Source organism: Hevea brasiliensis, chromosome 4 (genome assembly GCF_030052815.1).
Source record: "Hevea brasiliensis isolate MT/VB/25A 57/8 chromosome 4, ASM3005281v1, whole genome shotgun sequence".
NCBI classification, from domain to species: Eukaryota; Viridiplantae; Streptophyta; class Magnoliopsida; order Malpighiales; family Euphorbiaceae; genus Hevea; species Hevea brasiliensis.
The window spans coordinates 29,424,428-29,451,249 of NC_079496.1; the positions used below are offsets into that span (position 1 = coordinate 29,424,428).

The window sequence follows — 26,822 nt, forward strand, 5'->3', positions numbered from 1 at the left end:
CTCAAAAAATAAAAAAAATTAAAATTAGTGTTTTGTTTAGTAGGTTAGGTTTATCTCTTAAAAAAAAAGAAAAAAAAGAAAAAAATAAAAAAAAAAAAAAGAAGCTATATTAGGGGGCTACCATAGGTGAACTTGGTGCACAAGCTAGAGGACAACAACATGTGTCAAGAAGAAGGCTCAAAAGACCAAAAATAAATACAATGCATGAAGAGGTTAGTGTTTTTGTTGTTCTTTTTTTTTATTCATTTTTTTTAAAAAAAAATAAAAAATAAATAAAAAAAATAAAAAAAAAAAAAATATAAAAATTTTTTTATATGTTTGTTCAAAAAAATAAAATAAAATAAAAAAAATAAAATGCACATGGAAATGAAATTTTGAAATTCAATTTTGAATTCAATGGTATTTTCTTGTTTTTTCTTTTCTTTTCACTTTCCTTTAGAAAGAGGAATCATATCATCACAATCAATTTAAATGTCATGTGTTAACCCTTAAATGTCATCAACCAAAAAATCTCAAAAATCTAAAAAAGTTCAAATTCTCAATTTGCATTCCACTCTACAAAATCAAAGACAAGATCAAATTTGAATTTTGAGTCAAATGAATCAACAACAATAAACACTTTTAACTCTTTTTGCTCCTAACATTTGAAATTCTGAATTTGGGATTAAAGGATTAAAGGACAAAGAACAAAGAAATCCGATCCTCAATCAAATCTCTCTTTCCCTCAAATCTGATCCATTCTATTTATTTCTGATCTCTCCATCCCTCTTTAATCATCTTCTCCATCTCTCTTTTTTACTTGACCTATAAATACTTGCATGTAATATAACATTATGAGTAAAGAGGATTTATAGTGATTGATTTTATTTTGATTTAGTTTTATATTTTTTCAACCCTTTATTATCCTTAGAGACTCAAAAGAAAGTTTTTTAGAAAATTCTTTTTTCTTTTTCTTTTCAACTTGTTGTCACAATACCAGTAGTATCCATGTACCATGGAAGCCCAATTTCGTTATTTAGATTCAATAGAGTTTGTAAGTTCCCTTTGTACTCATTCATCTTATCTCACATCTTAACTCATGACTCCATCCAGCTATAACATTCATCAGTTTTAGCTATCTATTTTGTGCATCTATTTGTTTCAGCTCTCTAATGTCTGCTTGTTTGATGTCATAATGTAATCATTCATGTGTGTTTCATCTTTGTTGTTAGTTTCGGTTCATGATGGTGAGTAGTTTGGATGTATCAAGTTTGAGTATTACCTCTTGTCATTATATATTCATATTGTATTTTATTGTTTATTTACATTTATTATTTATTTATTTTTATTTTTTTTTTTAGAAATATTTTCAAGTTTTTTTTGGCTCAAATGAATGAAGGTGATGATGATGAATAATAAATATAAAAAAATTCAGAAAATAATTAATAAAAATAGATGTATTAAGGAAAATAAGTAATAAATAAAATAAATATTTAGGAATTAGGATGTAGAGCGAGAGAGTTGATGAGTAGAAATTGAAGTAGGAAAAAAAAAGAAAAAAAAAAGAAAAAAGCAACAAAAAAAGCAAAAAAGAAAAAAAAAAAAAAAACCCAAAATAAAAAAAAAAAGAAAAATAAAAAGAAAAAAAAATAAAAATATGAAAAAAAACAAAGAAATGAAATATAACAGAAGATAAGAGGACAAAGATCGAAGATGAATGAAGTCGTGAGAGATCAAAACATTAATAAAATTTTCAAAAAAAGTTCATTCAGATAAATTTCTAAATTTAAATTCATAATAATAAAATAATAATTTCGGAAAAAATAAATTCTAATAATTTAATAGATAAATTAAATAAAATTCTCCTAGTTAGATATAAAATATCTATTAAAATATCTTATAGATATTCAATCAAATATTCTAGATAGAAGAAGAGAATAAAAAATATTATCTTCTCTTAAGAGAAGAAGTCATAAAAAATATATTCTAGTTAAAATTAAAAAAAAAAATTCTAATATCTTAAAGAAAGAGTAATAAGAAATTAAGAGAATTATCTAATTCTAAAAAATTCTCTTAAATCTAAAATAAGTTAAAATAATTCTCTAATAAAATAAGAGAAATAAAATAAATTCTAGAGAGAAAAAGAAAAAAGAAAAGAGAAAAGAGATAAAGATTCTAAGAAAAAAATTCTCTTAAAAAAATTTTAAGAAAAATAAAAAAAATAAAATAAGAATATTCTAATAGAAAAAATTTAAAAAAATTTAATTAATAATTCTTAATAAAATTAAGAGAGAATAATAATAAAAATCTAAAAAAAAAAAATATTCTAAAAATTAATTTTAATTTTAATAGCCAAAATTTAATAATTTCAATTCTCTAATTCTAATAAATACATTGAGATTTGCCTAGGGTGTTATAGAGATTCACCATTCCATCTTATTTATATCTCATATAAATACATTGGGAACAAACATGAATACAATCTTTCTGGATAAGTCATGTCCTGTGTGAAGCCTCCCGATTGTGAACCAATTTATGATACTTTGTGCTAGAAATACTATCACTCATATTCTTAACAACTTAAGAATAGAATTTCTAACAAAATATCAATGGACCTTTTCTATTACACATAAATATATTATGTAAACGGAAAAGTGAAAATGCCTTTTATTAATAATACATGTACAAGATACTTACTAAATGATATGCTCTAAGGCATACTACTAATAATCTCCCACTAGCACTAAAGCCATTCATTACAATATCTTAGACCCATCTTCTCAAGATTTCAGTCTAGTTGAGTTTGTGACATAGGCTTAGTGAATGGATCAGCTGAATTTTCAACTACTGCTATTTTCTGCATAGCTACATCGCCTCGCCCAACTATTTCTCTAATAATATGATAACGCCTTTCTATGTATTTGGATTTCTGGTGAGACTAGGGTTCCTTAGCCTATATGACTGCTCCATTGTTGTCACAGTGAAGTTGAACTACTGACTCAATGGAAGGAACTACTGCAAGTTCTGTCACAAACTTCTTTATCCAAACAGCTTCCTTTGCAGCATCTAATGCAGCAATATACTCAGCCTCTGTAGTGGAATCTACAGTCATACACTATTTGGAACTCTTCCAACTGACTGCACCTCCATTACAAATGAACACATATCCAGAGGTAGACTTTCTATGATCAATATCTAATTGGAAATTAGAATTAGTATAACCATCCAATTGCAAGTCACCACCTCCATATACCAAGAATAAATCCTTAGTTCTTCTCAAGTACTTAAGGATATTCTTGATAGCTATCCAGTGTTCCAAACCTAGATTGGATTGATACCTGCTAGTCAAACTAACAGCATATGCAATATCCGACCTAGTACACAACATTGCATACATTAAACTTTCAATAGCCGAAGCATATGGAATCCTGGCCATTTTATCTCTTTCTTCAGGTGTCTTTGGAGACATCTCTTTAAAAAGGTGGATACCATGTCTCACTGGTAACAATCCTCTCTTGGAATCAAGCATGTTAAACCTCTTTAACACCTTTTCTAAGTATAGACTTTGGGATAAACTAATTATTTTTTTTTCACTCTATCTTTATAAATGCGAATCCCAAGAATATAGGTTGCCACCCCTAAGTCTTTCATGGAGAATGTATTTGACAATCATACTTTTATAGTTGTCAACATACCTGTGCCATTACCCATCAACAGAATATCATCCACATGTAAGATAAGGAAGGTGATAGCACTATCACTAACCTTCTTATATACACATGGCGCATCCTCATTTTTGATAAAACCAAATGACTTAATGGCTTCATCAAAATGGATGTTCCAACTCCTAGAAGCTTGTTTCAACCCATAAATGGATCGCTTTAGCATGCATACCTTGGAACCATCTTAAGATTCAAAACCCCTAGGTTGTTCCATGAAAATGTTTTCTTCAATGTATCCATTGAGAAAAGCTATTTTGACATCTATCTGCCAAATTTCATAATCATAGTATGCAGCTATTGCTAATAGAATCCTAATTGATTTAAGCATGGTAACAGGCGAGAAAGTCTCCTCATAGTCGATTCCTTACCTTTGGTGAAACCCTTTCGCTACTAGCCTTGCTTTATAGGTCTTTACCTTTCCATCAGAACCAATTTTCTTCTTGAAAATCCATTTGTTCCCTATAAGTACAATACCTTCAGGTAGATCAACAAGATCCCAAACTTGATTCTTATATATGGAATCAATCTCGAATTTCATAGCATTAATCCATTTTGAAGAGTTTATATCTGATATAGCTTCTTCATAGGTAAGTGGATCATCTCCATGATCTACTTCTTCATGAGTAAACAACTCTTGTTCTTCTTCATGAAGAAAACCATATCCCACTGGTCGGTGAGATACCCTAGTTGATCTACGAGGAATAACTGTAGATGTTTCATCAATAGGTATCGGTTGACTAGATGGATCCATATCCATTTGATCTGTTGGTTAGTCAGAATTCTCCAATTCTAATTCTATTTACCTTCCTTTGCCTCCTTGAACAAACTGTTATTCAAGAAATGTGGCATCTCTACTTACCATAACCTTATGTGATGTAGGCAAATAAAAATAATATCCAAAACTCTCTTTTGCATATCCAACAAATCGACCCTTTTCTAATCTATTTTCCAATTTTTCAGTGTTCAGTTTTTTGATATAAGCTTGACAACTCTAAATCTTAACATGCTTAAGACTTGGTTTTCTTCCATGCCATATCTCATAAGGTGTGGAAGATACTGATTTTGATGGAATCCTATTCAGAACATTCAAAGCTGATTCTAATGCAAATGCCCAAAAGGAGATTGGCAAATCAGTATAGCTCATCATACTATGTACCATATCTAATAGGGTATGATTTCTCCTTTTAGATGCACCATTCAGCTGTGGTGTTCCTGGAGGAGTCAGCTGGGAAATAATACCATGCTCTTTCAAGTATTCATCAAATTCAGTACTCAAGTATTCACCTCCACGATCTGATCGAAGAGCTTTATTACTTTTTCATGTTTGATTTTCTACTTCAGATTTAAATTCTTTGAACTTTTCAAAGGATTCATGTTTGTATTTTATCAAATATAAATACCCAAACCTTGATTTATCATCAGTAAAGGTAATAAAGTAATGAAAATCGCCTCTAGTCATTTCTCTAAATGGGCCACATACATCACTATGTATTAGCTCCAAAATATTTTCAGCTCTTAGCCCTTGTCCAACAAAGGGTGATCTGGTCATTTTTCCTTGAAGGAAGGATTCACAAGTTGGAGTAGGTTCAATACCCAATGAGGATAGAATCCCCATTTTCTCCAGTTTTGCAATCCTATCTTCTGCAATATGACCTAATCTTAAGTGCCAAATATATTTTGAACTTGAGTTGATTTTCACCATGGCATTGCATTCATTTAGATCACTTGCATTCAATTTGTGTTTTTCATTATTATCCAAATAGTAAAGACCATCATTCATATAACCCAAACCAACATATTTATTTCCAAAATAAATATTACAAACATCATCTGTGAATTGAAATTCGTAACCATTTTTAGTCAAACTAGATATAACCATTTCTAGTCAAACTAGATATAGAAATGATGTTCTTAAAAGCATCGGTACATATAAAATTTTATCCAAACACAAAACATGTCCAGACATGTAAAAAGATTTAGATCCTATGACTAAAGCTTCAACAGTTGACCCATCGCCAATCTAGAGTCTAACATCTCGAGAACGCAAGCTGATATAGTTTACTAGTTCCTGCATATCATAAGAAATATGAGAACTGGCAGCAGCATCTAAAACCTAAGCTGTAGATGAACTATGAGTATCATCAGAATCTAAATAACAAGATATGGACATACCTTCCGAAGGTGTATCCTTCTTGTCCTTCAGAGAAGCAAGGTACCCTGGGCAGTTCCTTTTCCAGTGCCCATCCTACTAGCAGTGGAAACACTTTCCTTTGCCTCCATCAGCTTTAATCTTCCCTTTTTATTTAGCTATCTTCTTGGAAGGACCATGAATTTGAGATTTCTTTTTCTTATTGCCCTTCTTGTTGTTGGACTTTCTAGTAGAAGAATATGCAATCAAAGCTACCTCTTTTCCTTTATTGCCCGACATATGCTTTTGGGCAATAACTAGCATGTTGAGTAAACCAGCCAAGGTGCATTCCTGTTTAGTCATATGGATATTTGTCACAAAAATCCCAAATGACTCAGGAAGGGACTGAAGGATCAAATCCGTTTGCATTTGGAAATCCATGTTAAAGTCAAGATGTTCTAGCTACTCAATCAACCAAATCATCTTGTGGACATAATCCCCAACATTCTGTCCCTTAGACATCCTCATGTGGAATAGCTGCCTAGATATCTCATACCTAGCATTCCTACAGTACTCACCATACAACTCTTGTAGGTGAAGGAGGATCTCACTTGCACTCTGCATGTTCTTATGCTGCTTCTGTAACTCATTACTCATAAAAGCAAGCATGTAACACTTGGCTCTCATATCCTTCCACTTATCCAAAGTTTTATGTTCCTCTTGAGTGGACTTTGGAGGTAAGGGACCAGGAACATTTAAGTCTAGAACATATCCTATATGTTCAATGTTCAGGACAAGTTTCAAATTTCTTAGCCAATCAGAGAGATTAGGTCCTGTCAACTATTGTGATCAAGTATGCTCGCAAGGATATTGGATGGTGGTGGTTGTTGTGTGCTCATTATTATAAAAAAATTAACTGCAGAAAATAACCAAATTAATTAATAAATGTATCATGTATTTAACCAAAATGATTATGGTCTTTTAATCAAATTGGTTCTCCCACTAGCTTAGCGAATCCTACACTTCCAAAGTAGAAAACAGAAATCCTAGTTGGATGGATTTCTAGTGGGTAATTGAATTCTTATAATCTTATTGATCATCCTCAGGCATATCCATTATTGGAATTACAATAAACTATAAGTGAGCAACTCCTTGCCCATCACATCTCATATGAGGTTCAATCCTTTACCTCGCCCCTAATGCTCAAAATCTCAGGCACATCCATTATTCACTTATCTTGCATTAGTTAAGTTGATCCCATAAAGCCAGTAAACATGCAAATAATTTTAATGTCCTCAGGCACATCCATTATTGGCCACCAAACCATTTACATATTTATAACATCTCATGCTTAACAATTATTCTTAAGAAAATCTCTTAAATTAATTGCATCATATGCAAGTATTTAAAATTTCTTAAAATAATTGCCTCAATGGAGGGTCTATATTATAATTACTTTAATTAAACCATATCCAACTTAATCATTTGTTTAGAAGATTTTGTGGTCGTCCTAATTACTATTAAGGTCTCACTTTGCACATTATCCAATTAGCATGCATATGTCATATACTTGCATACATTCCCATACATCTCATGCATTCATGGATAATAAATATGGTATGATCATGGACTTTCTAAGGGATTCAATTCTAAGCCACCAAGAATTGAATCAGGGCATTCCTAGGTGCATTTCATTCATTCATATTACAAGAGTTGCTGAAGGAGTATATAATCAACACTTGATCTTGAATTCCTCCCATTAGTCCCACCAATGCTCTTGACCTCCTTGATCTTCTTGCAATCTAATTACATAGTAATCCTTGACATATCAAGGCGAATTAACAAGAACCAAATAAATGAAATTACAACCCAAAAAATATTATAACCTTTATAATACATGCCACTAAAATAAATTAAAATAAATAAATTAGTTTACAACCCAAAGAAACATAAAAGAAATAAATCCAATCACATTGGTCTTTTAATGTCAATGATCATCCATCTTGCATATCACTATTTAACAATTAAATAAAGCATACATACTTAAATTAAATTGAATATCTCATATTCAACTTAAAAATCCAGATTTAAATATGATTCAAACAAATTTAAAAATTTAGATTTAAATCACATTCAAACAAATTTAAAAATTCATATTTGGATCAAAATTTAATTGTGTGATTCAAACTCCTAATTAAACATTTAATTAGTCATTAGATGGGCCTTAGACAATACAACAATTACACATACAAAACCCATTTACCTTGTGCATACCATGGTGCCCAATCTATGCGCATACTTTGTGGTCACTACATCATGCTGCCACTTTTGGTGAAGGCAACCAGCAATAGATCAATCATCTTATGAACAAATCACACAATTAAATCAGATATTAAACAATCTAAATGGCAAATATAGTGGCTCTGATACCAATTGAAGGAGCAAAAGCATGAAAAACATAAATTTAGATCATTGAATTCAAAATTTTTCTTCTAAGGTCTCATGCATTATGCAAGATTCATTATTTTTCTATTTGATTTTAATGTTAAACAGCATATTAAAACACTTTTAATACGTTTTTAGATCTACATTTGCCATTTAAGATTTTAGAATTAATAGATTAATACATTAGAACTCTAGATTGAATCAATAACAAGTGCACTAACCTTTTGATGCACTGTAGTTGTGTTTGGTACCTTTGGGATGCACCTAGGACACCAGATGTTATCCCTCTAACTTGTCCACACCAAGATCACTAATGGTAGCCCCTTGAACAGCTTCTCAAGCCTTTCCAATTAATTAGAAATTAAGATTTTGCCTTTAGAGATGTTATAGATGTATATAGGACACTAGAAATGATTTCTAGCAATTTTTATTCAAGAGAATGTTGGCAATTCTCTTTGAATTGATGAGAGATGAAGAAGAAGAGAGGGAAGATCTTCTGTGGGTGGCGGCACATATGAAAGAAATAGCAGATTGTGTTTTGTTCTTTCATCCTTTCCCTCATATAGCTAGGTCATCACTTAAAACCCTTGCCACATGTCATCTTCTGATTGACTCTTAGTTTAATTGACCCAATCACATTGTGCCAAGTGTCAAACTTAGATTTAATCTTGACTTTGATCATCTTATATGATTGAAAGACAAATGGCAAGCTTATGTGTAGTGCCATGTGTCACCATCCCATGGTGCCACATGTCACCCTGTGAAATGACCAAAATACCCTTGTATCTTAATTTTGAGTTCTCAAACCAAAATAATTATTTCTCTTATTCTAATCAATTTATATCAAATATAAATTAATTAATTAATGTCTATTAATTAATTTCTCATAATTAAATTCATATTTAAACACTTTAAATATAAATTTAACTTATACTGTACATCCAATAACCTAGATTTGGTTTCAAGCCATGCTAGGGACTTTGCAATCTAATTGCAAACCAACTTATTTAATTAATCAATTAAACTCTTTAACCAATTAATTAAATGACATTTAACTTGGTAATTACTTGTGTATGTGTGTGACTCACTAGGCTCATCACTAATTAGCAATGAGATATGATATCAACTCTTAATATCATCAAAACTCTTTCTTACCATAAATGATTTATTTAAATCATTTTAGGTAGCTCGTAGACTATGGTTAACACCTAGCATAGCATGCCCTAGCACCCAACTAGTAATAAGGTTTACCTTAAATGAACCTATAATCATATGTTACCATGCACTATAATCTCTCTGTTACAAAATCCCAATTCGAGCTGGAGTCATGGTTTATGTCAAGCCCCATTTGCTATGAATATTATATTCTCTTTTAATTCTAGTTCTTGATTAAAAAGATTTTCTCATCAGAAACTCTTTTCTGATTAAATCTATCTGTCCTGGCTAGGAACTTGAAATATCAAGAACAATTAAATGAACATAGGATTTTATCTCTATTTACTTAGGGTAACAGATTCCATCTTGATCAACACCTACCTCTATATATAACTGGTAGGAGCCAACACATGCCCATATATCCATACAAAATACAAGTATGAAAACAGTATCAAACTCAAACTACCTATACACAAGATAACTGTGCTATCTCAGGTCTAAAGATTATATGCACTGATATGATTTATGACAATGCATTAACAAGAGTAAACTCCATGTGCTTGTCATTAATATCACTGGTTCGGCTTACTTATCAGGCATAAGTGCCTATCATATTTGTTATATGGCATGTGACTCATAATTCCATCTTATTTATATCTCATATAAATACATTGGGAACAAACATGAATACAACCTTTCTAGATAAGTCATGTCCTGTGTGAAGTATCCTCGATTGTGAACCAATTTATGATACTTTGTGCTAGAAATACTGTCACTCATATTCTTAACAACTTAAGAATAGAATTTCTAACTGTAACACCCCTATGTTTGATAGTGCGTTCAACTGTTCCGGTGACCAGTGTTATCCGGACAGCTAGGATGCCTAGAACTGCACTTAGATATGGGTGAGAAGACATAAAATAATGAAATACAAAAAAAGAAAATACAAGAAAAACAAAGGAAAAATAATAGCAATGAAATGTAACCAAGGTTATGGGTAGTTGGTTTATGGAAGAATTTTTGAAGTTTAATGTTTTAATGGAGATGTACATTTTGGCAGCCATGGAACCTCAATGAGAACAACTTATTCTTGCATGTAAATAGTGGTTTGAATGATGATTTAAATGTTTGGTTGTATTGTAGTTGAATTCCATGAGTAAGGTTTGATTTGTAAGCTTGAAAATTGCAAATGGAGGTTGATGGGTATGTGTAAACTTGTGGCAGCCTCATGAAGAAGATTGAAGTGTTTGAGTTCATGAAATATTGTTGAATTATGTTGTCATGGATGGCAGCATGTGTGTGTGTTTAATTGTTAGAATTTGGACATGGAAATGAGGTATGTTCTTGTAGTTGAATTGTGGTAAATGGGACTTTAATTATTGTAAATGAGACTTTGGAAAATTCTGTATTATAGTGTGTATATTGAGAGTGGTTACAAGCTGCCAAAATGACCAAAAATGTGTTGCTAAATGTGTTAATGTTGTGGTACAAATCAAAATTGGCATGGAAGAGTGAACTTAGTAAGCATAGGATATGTAATTGGTAAAGGATGAACAAATTATAATAGGGCAGTGTATGTTTTAGCTTAGAACCTTAAGTATGTGGCTCCAATTGGTATGAGACCAATTGAAAGTGAAACTAGGCACAAAATGTGCTAACTTTCATGAAGGAAGCTTACCAAAATTCTGCCTAGAAGGTGACTTGAAAAATGACCAAATCCGGATTAGTGCTTTAAAAACCTGAAAATTGACCATTTGGGCAGCAGTTAGTGTTTTGGCCATAACTCACTCAAAACAGGTCCAATTGACCTGAAATTTTTACCATGAATATTTGAGACATATATCTACAATTCTTATGAAGGCACCAAAGCCCAAAAAAGGCCAGAACCAAGATAAACAACTTGTACAATTTCAGGTCCAAAAATTGGCCGAACCAAAAGTGACATAAAAATGACCTAAAGTTACCATTTTAATGCATTCTGTCCAGCATTGGTAAATTGACCATAACTTGGTCTACACAACTCAGAATGACCTGAAATTTTTCCCCGCATGAAATAAGACATAGACCTACAAGTTTGTAGTTTGGACCGAAACCTGAAAACTGAGGGAACTAGGTCATTCGGCTAGGTCAAATTAGTATACCGAAATCCAGCAAATTGCAATAAAATGCAATATACTTGAAAGTGAATTTAGTAACATGTTCCAATACTAAAAGGCTATAAAATGTGACATATTGGTAATATTAAAACCTAATTCACCTAGAATGCATCGAGGTCAACATCTTAGGTTGACTAAGGAAATAATAGAATTTAATAAGTTAATTATTAAGCTTTATTCTTAGAGACAGTTTAAATGAGTACTGAAACACTTCAAATTGTGTGTTTCAGTTGGCAAAAACTCAGGGAAGGGGAAGGAAACACTGAGTCAAGGCTAAGAGACATTTATCAGAGCTTTATGCGTAACAGTTATTTCTTTTGAATTTTTCAATTGAAATAAATTATGACTATTTATATGTTATTATTTTAAATTGTGAAAAATTGTTTGAATGATATTTGATGGATACTTATTGATTGAAAAACATTGTAAATGGTTTGAAACCACAACTATCATGTATATTGATTGAATTTCTCGCTATCTTGTCTAGTGGGATGAATTGACTTTGAATTCCCTCTCTGACTGAAGTGTTGAGATGTGTGCCTGTTGAGGACGAATAGAATGAGTACTCATATTATTGCTAGCTAGCTATATTATTCCTCATTAGCCATCGGCTTTTAAGATGAATTGGACTTTGGAACATGATTAAGCTGTGTATGTGATTTATTGATATTTATTGTTGTATTGTGAAATGGAGTTTAAATTCTTTATGACATTTACTGTCTTTGAATTTAACTATGGTTTTAAGTATCCACTATTTATGTGATTTATGATTTATGATTTAAAGTTATATTTTGTTAATGTTGTGCACCACTGAGACATTGGCTCAGCGATAGCTTTCATTCTTTGTCATGAGTAGACTGATTGTGAGCGTGATTAGGCTGCTAGTACTACACTGAGAGATCATCGGGTATATTGAGTATACCATTTTGCATTTTGTATTGTAACATATATTCACTGTATGTATATATTGTTCTTGGTTTTGAGCAGTTGTAAATTAAAATTGTACATTGAAGTTGTAAAATAAATTGTGAATTATTTTGGCTTGTAAAATTTGTGATATATTTCTTTTATCTTAGCTTTTGAAAACACTGGAAAAATTATTGTGAATTTGGGTTGGCAAATGTTGAGAAACTTACTATGTTAATTGGATATTGGAGTTTGGGAATTGAACAAAATGTAGGAAGTGCTTTTTACAGGTTTTTGAAGAACTGTTTTATTCAAAATACAGATGGCACTCTGCCAAAATTTTTACAGAAATTATTAATTCTTCAAATATATTATCTGGTTTCACTTCAGTTAAAATTTTTTTAACACCTATAAATAGTGCTCACTACTGTAAAAAGAAGTAAGAAAAGGTTTAAAATCCCTTGTAGTGTATTTAATGGGTTATCAGTAGACAAAATTAGTAATTCATTAGGTATACTACGGGATCATGTTATGCCTTACGGAGGGGTAGGGTGTACACTAACCACATATCAATGGACCTTTTCTATTACACATAAATATATTATGTAAACGGAATAGTGAAAATGCCTTTTATTAATAAAACATGTACAAGATACATACTAAATGATATGCTCTAGGGCATGCTACTAACACAAATAACACCTCATTGGAATTAGGGTCCTAATTTGAAGAGGAAAAAATTTGATAAAATATTTAACAAATCAAATAAATATAACACCAATTCACTGTAGGGTCATCCCATATACCCATATTCTTAGGAAGCCCAAAAATTTGATAAAATATTTAACGAATCAAATAAACAAAACACCAATTCACTGCTAAACGTTTCTTTTAACAGGGACTAACATTATAACTCCAACCCCAAAATTATCAATATTAAGTTATAAGGTGAAGGAGCGGAAGCGTGAAAAATACAAGTTTATGCCATTGAATTCAAAATTTTGACCTAGGGTCACATGCATCATATAAGATTTTTCTTATCTATTTGATTTCAATGATAAACAACATATTAAAACTCTTTTAATATGTTTTTGGATCTGTATTTGCCATTTAAGATTTTAATATTAATCAAATTAATTTTAGAACCCTACATTAAATTAAGAACGATTACACTAACCTCTTGATGCACTGCAACGTATTTACGCCTTTGAGATGCATCTTCAGGACACCAGATGTTGTCCCTCTAGCTTGTCCATACCAAGAACACCTATGGCAGACCTTGAACAGCTTCTAAAGCTTTTTTTATTAATTAGAAATTCAAGTTCTGCCTTTTAAGAAACTAGAGATGTAAACAGAACACTAGAAACAATTTCTAGTATTTTTAATTCAAGAGATTGATGGCTAATCTCTTTGAATTGATGAGAGATGAAGAGGAAGAGAGGGAGAGCTTCAAAATGGCGTGACAAAGGAGTGTGGCTGCTGGTTGTCTTTTTATTTTTCTCATAACAACACTTATATAGCTAGGTTAACACATTAAACCCTTACCACATGTCACCTTTTGATTAGCTCTAGGTTTAAGTGACCCAATCACATTGTGCCAAGTGTCAAACCTATATTTAATCTTAATTTTAACCATCTTACATGATTAAAAGACATTTGGCAAGCTTATGTGTAATGCCATGTATCACCATCTCATGGTGCCACGTGTCACACTGCAAAATGACCAAAATGCCCCTGTGTCTTAATTTTGAGTTCTTAACCCAAAATAATTATTTCTCTTCTTCTAATTAATTTATATCAAATATAAATTAATTAATTAATCTCTATTAATTAATTTCTCATTAATTAAATTCATATTTAAACACTTTAAATATAAATTTAACTTAGACTATACATTCAATAATCTAGATTTGGTTTCAAGTCATGCTAGGAACTTTGTAATCTAATTACAAACCAAACTTATTTAATTAATCAACTAAACTCTTTCATTAATTAATTAAATCATATTTAATTAGGTGATAACTTGTGTAAGTGTGTGACTTACTAGGCTCATCACTAATTCGCAATGAGATATGATATCAACTCTTAATATCATCAGAACTCCTTCTTACCATAAATGATTTCTCTAAATCATTTCATGCACCTCATAGACCATGGTTAACACCTAGCATAGCATGCCATGGCCACCCAATTAGTAATAAGGTTTACCTTAAATGAACCTACAATCATATGTTACCATGCACTAGAATCTCTCTGTTACGAAATCCCAACTCAAGCTGGAGTCATGGTTTATGTCAAACTCCATTTGCTATGAATATTATGTTATCTTTTAATTCCAGTTCTTGATTAAAAAGATTTTCTCATCAGAAACTCTTTTCTGATTAAATCTATCTGTCCTGGCCAGGAACTTGGAACATCAAGAACAATTAAATGAACATAGGATTTTATCTCTATTTACTTAGAGGAACAGATTCCATCTTGATCAACACCTACCTCCATATATAACTAGTAGGAGCCAACACATGTCCATATACCCATACACAATACAAGTATGAAAGCAGTATTAAACTCAAACTACCTATATACAAGGTAACTGTGCTATCTCAGGTCTAAAGATTATATGCACTGATATGATTTATGATAAAATATTGACAAGAGTAAACTCCATGTGCTTGTCATAAGTGTCACTAGTTCGGCCTACTTATCATTTATAAGTACCTATCATGTTTGTCATATGGCATGAGACTCACCATTCCATCTTATTCATATCTCATAAAAATAACTTGGGAACAAACATGAATACAATCTTTCTGGATAAGTCATGTCCTTATTATGAAGTATCTTTGATTGTGAACCTATTTATGATACTTTGTGCTAGAAATAATGTCATTCATATTCTTAATAACTTAAGAATAATATTTCTAACAAAATATCAATGGACCTTTTCTATTACACATAAATATATTATGTAAACGGAAAAGTGGAAAAGCCTTTTATTAATAAAAATACGTACAAGATACATACTAAATGATATGCTCTAGGGCATACTACTAACATAAAGAGCACATCGTTAAATTTGCTTACCCTTGTTGAGGGACAAGGTGGGGTGCCTAACACCTTTCCCACACGTAAATGGACCCCGAACCTAGAATCTCTGTTTTAGAAGTAGTTTTACAATTTTTTTAATTTTTATTTTTACAAATAGTTTCCTTTAATTTCCCTCAAAATTAAAGTAGCGACTCCTCACTTTTTCCACTTTCGTGAGAATCGTCCGGCAACCGCAAAACCCTTGCGAAAGTATGGCGACTTCGCTGGGGACGAAACCAAAATAACCCTGGTTTAGAAGTCCAAAAAGCAAATTTAATCCTATAGTCTTATAAATTAAAATCGATAATTATGGGGGTTAACTTATTAAATCAAAAGTCTTAATATTTTGATTATTACTGTTCTTCCTAACCGTTTTGTTGGTTTTGATTATTTGATTTATTGTAGTAATCCTCATCTAAATTCTCCTGAATAAGGAAGAGGTAAATGTGTCCCTTCCCACAACGATCACCTACACAATGTCCTCACACACTTTAGCTGTAACATCTCCACTGTACGTATTCTGTACGTTCTGTTGCTCTGATGACCTAATATATGTCCGAAAAAGTCAAGATGTCTGGAACTACACTTCGGTGATAGTGAACAGACATATAATGATGAAATGAATAAAAAGAAAATACAAGAAAAATTAAAGAAAAATAAAAGAGAGGAAATGAAACTAAGTTAAACGAGCCGGCACTGTAGCGATGGGTGACCACATTGGGAAGTTACGGCGAAGGCAATTGCCGACCCTAAGACTGCGGGAAACTCTCAAAATAAATTTCTAGACATAATTAAAGGTTTATTAAAATGTAATTGACAATAGAAATATCAAAGAAAAATTAATAAATTAGTATAAAGAAAAACAAAAAATCGAGAAACAAACAAAAATCGGTGTTACCGAAAAATCAGGAATACAACTCGAAGAAGGGCATTTTGGTCATTTGACACCTAGAGTTGCCTTTTGACCTCAATGTCCATTAAAAATAAATGATATTACACTTTGAAAATATCATGAAAATTTAATTGTAGTACATTATATGAATAGTAAAAGAAATGGGGCATAAAATCTAATTTATGAAACTTTAAATAATTAAACACTAAAATGGAACTTAGTGCTCCACTAACTTGAATCTTGGGACACCAAAATAAGCCTTGGGACAGCAGAAACCACTTCATCTTCAGCCTTCCACAAACCAACCGAATTCCACCATGGAAGAACTCCATAGCCAACCATGGAAGGACCACCATGCAATCATGTTCTAACCATCCTTTCTCACTAGTGTCTTCATTAAAGCTTATGCATTCAACTTGAGGAAGCCATTGGTAGCAATAAGAAAGGGATTTAGTGAGTTTTTAGCAAGCTCCAAAAGAAGTAATTGTCCAAATCCCTTCCCTTGCTTTAGTAAACTTCATATTTAGGTTGAGGTGAGTTGAATGGTGAAGAGAATGGAAGAATTTGTTGACTTATGGTATTGTTCAATTTTGGTAGTCATGAGAACCTATGTTGCTTGAGTTTTTCTTACCTCTAATGGACAGAAAATAATATTGATTTAGTCATTTTAAAGTTGTAGCAATTTAGTTTCCATGTATATGTACATTGTGTACTTGAAATTAAGGGTTTGGAAAACAATTTGTATACCTTAGTAAACTATCATTTTTGGCAGCCTTTAAAATCATGAATTAGTGTTTGGTTTCATGAATTTTCTTTATGAATTATGGTGAAGATCAATTGAGGGCAGTGAATGTGAAGTACTGGTTGGGAGGTATATGTTATAATCAAGTGTTTTCATGTATATATTATGTTGAATTTAACATTGCAAATTAGGGTTGTATAATGTATATGGATCACTTATATATTCTGCCCAAATGGACATGAATGAGATATGATGAATGGTATAGAAGTGTTATGAATGTGTATTTGTAGTTTTGGGAGGAGGAAAAGTGTTATTTGGAAGTGTTCTTTGTGTGCAGATTTTGTGTTGTGAAGGTAGTAGGTAAATTGAACCATAAGTGATAATTGGTGACCTCATTTAGTATGAGGAAAATGGGAGGTGAAACTAGACACAAAATAGGCCAACTTTTATGTAGAAATGTTGCCAAAATTCTGCCTAGAAACTGACCTTAAAAATGACCTAATCCGGAATTGGTAAGTGCAAGCCCAGATTTTTGACCATATGAATAGTAGTCACTAAGATGACCATAACTCACTCAAAACAGGTCCACATGACCTAAAATTTTTACTATGGAAAGCTTAGACATAGAGCTACAATTCTTATGGGGACACCAAAGCCTAGAAATGACTAGAACCAAGTCAAATTGCTTGCCCAAGTTCTGGTACCAAAACTGCCAGAACTGAATTTGACCTAAAATTGACTAAATTTTGCACTAATGATGCAATCTGTCCAGGTTTAGTAAATCGACTATATCTTGGTCTATACAACTCAGAATATCCTAAAATTTGTGCCAAAAGTTCAATAAGACATAGAGCTACAATTTTGCTTCTTTGACTAGAAGCTAAAAACTAAGAAAAATAGGACATTAAGCTAAACCAATCTAGCACACTAAAACTGAAAATTTGACATTTACATACAATGAAGCTTGAAGTAATTTGGCAATAAATGCCAACTTGTGAAAAGGGTAAATTGTACTATATTGGCAGCATATTGAATTACAAATTGTGACATGATATGAGAATCAACTTATCCATGATATCTAAAAAGGTCAATATTTGCATTGACTTGTAAATTACATAATAGCTAGTAAACTCTAAAAATGAAGAATTAAACAATTAATTTGTAATGTGCCCTAGTTTGACTAGTTGACTAGTTTGGATAGGTTGGCATGCCAATAGGATTCTGACAGCTATTCTGTAAATGGCTTTACGCCATACTGTGTTTTTACGGCTTATTATGCCGCACTGTGATTTTAATAGCCTAAGGCTATACGGATTGTGTTATTATACTTGGCTTATCGCCTAATTGACTATATGGCTTTTTAGCTACACTGTTTGCACACTGGGAGATACTTTGTGACCGATGGTGTGATAGCCCGAGGTACTATATACCCAGTGCCAGTATATCCGTTTATCCAGTCTGGTCAGTGTATAGGCTACACGGGCAGTTAATTTAACCATTATTAAATTTAAATAGCTAAATTCAGTTTATTGACATACAACACCACCAAAAATTAACAAAAATGAAATGTTAGCAAATAAAAGTAGAAACAGCAACTGCAAAGAATATCGATGTCATAAATTCATAAACAATTCATTTATTTTATTTTAGTGTATATTTCTTTATATTTAGCACTACTAAGCAAAATTGCTTAGCGAGTTGCTTTTGCTACGCGTAGGTACTGAAGACACAGCTGGGGAGCTTGCAGACCTACGACCGGGTGAAACATCAGATCTGCACAGAAGTCTAGAGTCATCTGCACTGCATTGCATACATGGTAGGACTTTGGATCTTGTGTAAGGACTATCAATTGTATTTTGACATTTTGTTATGTAATATGTATATCATAAAACTTAAAGGTTTGTAATAATTTGTACATATTAAACTCCTATGGAGAGTATTAGATGAATGTAAATTATGATGGATTGTATTTTGAAACTATGAAATTTTGAGACTGAAAAATTATTTGGTACGTTGAGATTACCATATTGAACTGTTTTTAACAGATTTAGAAGGACAGTTTGTCCAAAATACAGACGGGACCTTGCTAAATTTTTATTATTATTTTTGAAACACTGATTTTATTAAAATATGAAAATAGAACCAGTATGTTATGAATATTACATAAAGACTTCTTGAATCAAATTGAGTTCAGAAAATGAGATAATCACATACTATGTGCTCTGGCACGCCGTGTAGAACGCCATGCTCGGCTACACTGTAAACGAGTAAGGGGTGTTACATTAGCCCTATACCCGAGCTCTCTTACCCTTTAGGAAGCAGGCGGGTTTTACCCCTTTAGTATTCATGAAGACATCTGCTCAAATTAGAACTTGTTTCACTTATTGTGATACTCATGAATTTTTCCTGTTACTATCATAATGATGAAATGAGGCTCTACTGTTTATAGTGGCGACAATTTAGGAACCTGTGGCTTTAGAAAATTATACCTGGAGCTAAACCATCACATTAGTCAAAACTTATAGTAAACTATCCTTAAGGGTAGAACCATCTAATTAGATAATACCTACCTGGTGTTACGGCTCCCCTATTTTAAGGCAAAAGGGACGTACTTGCTTTTACCTTACTCTGTTTATATCTTTAGACTTTTCTTTAATAATATGAGGGTAATTTTGAATCATACTATCAGGATAGTGTAAATACCTTCCTACTTTGATATGTGTATAAATGTTGCCACACTAACAGTATAATTTAAAATTACTTGAATTTATTTTGTTGACTTATTTTTTCTACAGGTATTATAAATTAGTAACTGCAGAGGGTAAGGAAAACTTTAAAATGGCATCTTCTGTCAGTCAGCCGAAAAGGTTTCAAAATAGAAACGGAATGCTCAACAAAGATCCAGATCAATCCATAACTCGGAATCTTTACAGACTGATGAAATAGAAGCAGAAACCCATGCATTGCCCGCATTTGATCCTAGTAAAATTGAGATCAGAATAGCCGGTCTTGATGATTTATTAAACAGTTGGAAATCATTGCCCAATCATGCCCAAGCACAGTTCGAGGAAAAGTATGCAAAGATTGCCTCTTTGACACGGGTCAGAGCATAAACTCCTGCACTAAAGGCCATGTTATCTACTTGAAATCCCAGTTATAGAGTATTCTCTTTTAATAATGTTGATACGACACCCACGGTAGAGGAGTATCAGACGCTACTGAAGATCCCTTATGTAACCCAGAATCGCATTTATCTCCATCTTGATTATAGACAGACATGGAAACGGTTCGCGCACATAATAGGAGTCCAAGTAGAAAAAGCAAAAGTAAAAGAAACTGTTAAGGGAAACTCGTATGGGTGGCCTTGGACTTACGTTAAGAAACATTTGGACTAGCATATTCAGGGTAAGAGATGGGACAAGGCTTTATCAGCACTAGCTCTGGGAATTTATGGACTGGTCTTGTTCCTAGACCTCTGGAAATTGTAACTCATAACGTCACGAAATTGTTTTGGGTAGTGGAAAAGCAGAATGTTGATCCAATACCTGCCATCCTCGCTGAAACCTTTTTGACTCTAACATATTGTCTGTAACAAAGTACGGGAGTCATCAAATGTTGCTTCCAGTTACTGTATCTTTGGATCCTCAGCTATGTCTGTCCACTAGAAACTAAGGGTTTAACCTGATACTCCGATCAACCTATTATTGAAAAGATGGCGAAGTTAGCAATAAGTCAAAAGAATGAACAACAATGGCAAGAGCAGATTTTAAGCTTTAATAGTCATAATTATTGCTAAAGGAAATTGTGGACTATGGGCCAACCCATCTTAAACAGTACAAGAGATCATCATTTTATACCTTTGGTAGGGCTAACCGGATGCACAAGTTATATCCCAGCTATGGTAATGAGGCAATTCAGCTCGACTCAATTCATTCCCAATATCGAAGGATTCCATCGAACTCATTTCTATCATGAACCCGATAGAGAGAACGAACTGATAGCCCTGTGCAAATCTTAGGAAAAGGTAATCTTGATGGAACGGTCACCTAAAGGGCCGAGTACAACAGAAAAGTATCTCCTATGGAGAAATAGGAGGGACAAGGAGTATTAAGTCTCCAAACTAATAGGGTCCAAGGGTAGCATGTCTCACTAAGAAGTCCGCTTGGAAGAAGTTAATACTGGATCGATTAGTCCTCTCTAGAGTTCAACCACTGAGAACCAGCAACTGAAGGAACGCATAAAATAGTTAGAAGATCAACAATAAATTTTGAAAAAGGAGGTAAAAAGGCTTAGAGAAGAAATGATGATAGGGAAGGCAGAATATGAGGGACAAAAAACGCAGTGGGAAAAAGAGAAAGCCTTACTACAAAGCGCTGTAAGAGAGGCAGGGATACAAAATGGTGAGTTACAGAAAAGATTGGAATATCATGAGATACTAGTGGAAGAATACAATAAGAGAACAAAAGGAGGAAGCTTAAGCTTAAGGATCAGGCACAACTAGTCAATGATATCTCGAAAGAATGTGCCAAGGAAAGAAAGGAAAAATACAGACAAGCTACCCTCTATCATGAACTGCGAGGAAATATTGACCGATTAGAGAAAATGATAGCACAAGGGAAATAAGAACTGCTGCCAGAATTCGAATATGCTTTGAAGATGTTCAACCCTGTGAAACAAGAAGCAAGATTATATGAGTACCTCAAAAGATGTTATTGTATTTTAAGGAGCCTTCCTGAGCCTAGGCAATAGCACAATACTATGTATGCTTTACGAATAATAGAATTGTGTTTTGGGACCTTAAAATTTATGAATGAATAGTGTAACTCCCGTGGGATTTATCCTTGTTATAGCTATGTGAAAAGACGTATGTGCTATATGAACAAGTATCATAGCCATGCATACGCCCCGTCATTCACAGTTGGACTATCGAATGATGCCATTATAAAGATTGACATGATTCACCCTTGGCAGAGACCATTTTGGCAATTACTTGCCGCAGTATCCTTTAATCAGTCAGGACTTTGGTCACGATAAAATTATTTTAAGAAATAAAACTGATAATACATTTTTTTTACAGGAAATGAATATTGCTTCCAATAAAGTAAATCCGATTGAGCAACCGGTTGTACCAAGAAGAGTTTACTTAACAAGATCTCGAATGAAAAGGATAATGGAAAAGCAAGAACAAGTGTAGAACTTGCAAGGACAAGTTTTAGAATTAAGGGAATAGATCTCAGAGACAATGAAAATGATGTGAGAAATGTCCCAAAGCAAAGAAACCACCCAGCCGGCACTGTAACCAAATTTACTAGTAATTCCCCCACTTACAACAACAATTGATTCTCATGCTCAAAAGCTTCATGATCAAGCCTCAACTTCTTTCACCTTCCAAACTCCCATCCCTGACCCATTAATCACCTTCAATCCACATTCCCAAGTAGTGAATTACCTGTCTCTTACCATTAGGCTATCCCGAATGCAGAATTTCATCCTTCAGCACCAATCCCTTCAGTTTACCCTACAACTAATCTTCCAACTGGGGGAATAGCTTATGCAGCAGAGGGAGAAAATAAAGAGAAAGAGAATGAAAAGCTGTTAACTATAGAGGAAAGACTAAGATCTATTGAAGGGTTAAATATGTATGGCTCAGTTGATGTGTCTTCACTGAGATTAGTACCAGATGTAGTGGTACTACCAAAATTCAAAGTTGCGAAATTTGACAAGTACAGCAGAAACTCTGACCCTTGCATCCACTTGGCCACCTACATAGCCAAGATGTCCGCTCTTACAGAAGATGACAGACTCTTAGTACACTTTTTTCATGAAAGCCTCTTAGAAGCAGCCTTGCATTAGTGCATACAATTGGATAGGAGTAAATTATGCTCCTGGAAGGATTTGATGGATGCTTTCCTCAAACAATATAAATTCAATTATGATGTTGCCCCAACATGGAGAAACCTCCAAAACCTAGTACAGAAAGATAGGGAGAGCTTTAAGGAGTATGCCCAGAGATGGAGAGAAAAGGCAGCTGAGGTTTGTCCTTCTGTGACAGACAATAAACTTTGCTCTTTATTTATTGAGACTCTGAAGGCCCTGTATTTCAACTTGATGATTGGGAACACTTCCAATAGCTTTTCTGATATTATCCAAACAAGGGAAAGGATTGAAGCAAATCTCAAGTTGGGGAGATTACAGGAAGTAGCAAGGGAGAGTTATGCGAAAAAGACTACTAATTTTGGGAAAAAGAAGGAAGGGAATGTGCACTCCATTTCTAACCAGACTCACTCACCACCACAAAACAATTTTTGCCCATACGTTCTGGCTCAAAGCCCAATAGTAGCAAACGTTCCTCCTCTATTCACAAATTATCCTCGCCCACAATATCCTCCCCAAGCAGCTTACAATCCTAGACCACCTGAACAACCTGCTCCATTCAAACCACCTGCTCCTTAATCCAGTCCGAGACCAATAAGGAATCCTGATCCACCATTACCTCTCCTACTTAGTGAAATCTATCATTACTTTTTGGGTATCAATTAGATAGTACCCATCCCACTAGACCCTGTCCAGTCACCATATCCCAGGTGGTATGATGCAAGCACTAGATGTGAATATCATGGCGGGGTTGTGGGACATTCAACAGATAACTATGGAGCACTTCGAGGAAGGGTACAATCCCTAATTAGGAATAGGTGGCTGAAGATTGAAGGGAATAGCTCTGCTCCTAATGTCTCTATAAACCCATTACCCCATCATGATACGGGAAAAGGGAATGGTGTGAACATGGCAAAGTCCCTAGATGAGAACTTGATTATGGAAGTAAATCAGTTGATCTCGTACTTTTGATGAAATTCTTGTTAGTAGTATGCCCTAGAGCATATCATTTAGTATGTGTCTTGTAGATGTTTTTATTAATAAAAGGCATTTCTACTTTTTTGTTTACATAATATATTTATGTGTAATAGAAAAGGTCCATTGATATTTTGTTAGAAATTCTATTCTTGAGTTGTTAAGAATATGAGTGATAGTATTTCTAGTACAAAGTATCATAAATAGGTTCACAATCGAGGATACTTCACAATAAGGACATGACATATCTAGAAAGATTGTATTCATGTTTGTTCCCAAGTTATTTATATGAGATATAAATAAGATGGAATGGTGAGTCTCATGCCATATGACAAACATGATAGGCACTTATACATGATAAATAGGCCGAACCAGTAACACTTATGACAAGGACATGGAGTTTACTCTTGTCAATGTATTATCAAAAATCATATCAGTGCATATAATCATTAGACCTGAGATAACACAGTTATCTTGTATATAAGTGGTTTGAGTTTGATACTGCTTTCTTACTTGTACTGTGTATGGGTATATGGGCATGTGTTGGCTCCTACTAGTTATATATGGAGGTAGGTGTTGATCAAGATGAAATCTGTTCCTCTAAGTAAATAGAGATAAAATCCTATGTTCATTTAATTGTTCTTGATGTTTTAAGTTCGTGGCCAGGACAGATAGATTTAATCAGGAAAGAGTCTATGATGAGAAAATCTTTTTAATCAAGAACTGGAATTGAAAGAGAACATAATATTTATAGCAAATGGGGTTTGACATAAACCATGACTCCAGCTTGAGTTGGGATTTTGTAACAGAGAGATTCTAGTGCATGGTAACATATGATTATAAGTTCATTTAAGGTAAACCTTATTACTAATTGGGTGGCCATGGCATGCTATACTAGGTATTAACCATGGTCTATGAGGTGCATAAAATGATTTAGAGAAATCATTTATGGTAAGAAAGAGTTCTGATGATATTAAGAGTTGATATCATATCTCATTGCCAATTAGTAATGAGCCTAGTAAGTCACACACATACACAAGTAATTACCAAATTAAATATGATTTAATTAATTAATTAAAGAGTTTAGTTGATTAATTAAATAGGTTTGGTTTGCAATTAGATTGCAAAGTCCCTAGCATGACTTGAAACCAAATCTAGATTATTGGATGTATAGTATAAGTTAAATTTATATTTAAAGTGTTTAAATATGAATTTAATTAATAAAAAATTAATTAATAAAGATTAATTAATTGATTTATATTTGATATAAATTGATTAGAAGAAGAGAAATAATTATTTTGGGTTGAGAACTCAAAATTAAGACACTGGGGCATTTTGGTCATTTCACAGGGTGACATGTGGCACCATGAGATGGTGACACATGGTATTACACATAAGCTTGCCAAATGTTTTTTAATCATGTAAAATGATTAAAATTAAGATTAAATATAGGTTTAACACTTGGCACAATGTGATTGGGTTAATTAAACCTAGAACCAATCAGAGGGTGACATGTGGCAAGGGTTTAAGTGGTGACCTAGCTATATAAGTATTGTTATGAAATAAAAACAATACAACCAGCAGCTGATATCTTTGGTGCCGCCACCCAAGAAGCTCTCCCTTCTCTTCATCTTCTTCTCTCATGTATTCCAAGAGACAAGCAAACAATCTCTTGAATTAAAAATGCTAGAAATCGTTTCTAGTATTCTGTTTACATCTTTAATCTCTTAAAAGGCAGAACTTGAGTTTCTAAATAATAGAAAAAGCTTTAGAAGCTATTCAAGAGCTGCCATAGGTGTTCTTGGTGTGGACAAGCTAGAGGGACAACATCTGGTGTCCTAAAGTCGCATCCCAAAGGAACAAATACGTTGCAGTGCATCAAGAGGTTAGTGTATTTGTTCTTGATTTAATCTAGGGTTCTAAAATTAATCTGATTAATTCTAAAATCTTAAATGGCAAATATATATCCAAAAACATATTAAAAGAGTTTTAATATGTTGTTTATCATTGAAATCAAATAGATTAAAAAAAATCTTGCGTGATGCATGTGACCCTAGGTGAAAATTTTTGAATTCAATGGTATAAACTTGTGTTTTTCATGCTTCTGCTCCTTCTATTCTCACAATGGCAGTACAGGAAGGGCATATACACCCATAAGGACTTGATTCTGAAAATTATCGGCCAGGCCCTGGATGTCCCTATCATAATGGAGTAGTTAATCATGAGTTGCAGAATTGTGATGAATTCAAGAAGGAAATCCAAAGAATGGTATCGCTTAGAATCTTGAGGTGTCAATTGAAGTCAAAAGAAGAAAAGGAAGTAAACACTGCTACATATGGCGATGACATCTCAAGATCTGCTCCAAAGATGGTTTTTTTTGCACCTACCATACCAACACTGCCAGCACCGCCCCTGACAATCATACGAACCCCACCACAGTTGCCAGTTACCAATACTCATGCTGTGCATTGGAATTATAATTTTCAAGTTTTTACACAGAGTGCAACTAGTAACACTTCTACTCCTACCCTCAACCATGCCTGTTCTCAACCCATCACCACCCCTAAACCATGTTTCACCCCCCATGCTCACTTCAAAATGACCTATATGGGCCCCTCCAATGATACTACTCTCCAACTCACACCAAAACCTATCCTGGTAAATGACTAACCCATACCAGATTAAGAAGTAGAATTTATTACTAGAAGTGGGAGGTGTTATAGCAGTGATGAAAAGAAAAATAAAGGGAAAGTAGAGGTAG

General features: G+C 33.2%; 1 protein-coding gene across 1 annotated transcript in view; it reads left to right on the forward strand.

The window, feature by feature from the left end:
• The window catches only part of LOC131179445 (uncharacterized), an 87,115-nt gene extending 64,050 nt beyond the window's left edge, over positions 1–23,065 (forward strand). Inside the window, exon 2 of the mRNA XM_058146291.1 lies at positions 22,679–23,065. Within this exon, the coding sequence (XP_058002274.1) occupies positions 22,679–23,065 (387 nt within the window). The remainder of the gene's footprint in view (positions 1–22,678) is intronic.
• The last annotated feature ends 3,757 nt before the right edge of the window (positions 23,066–26,822 follow it).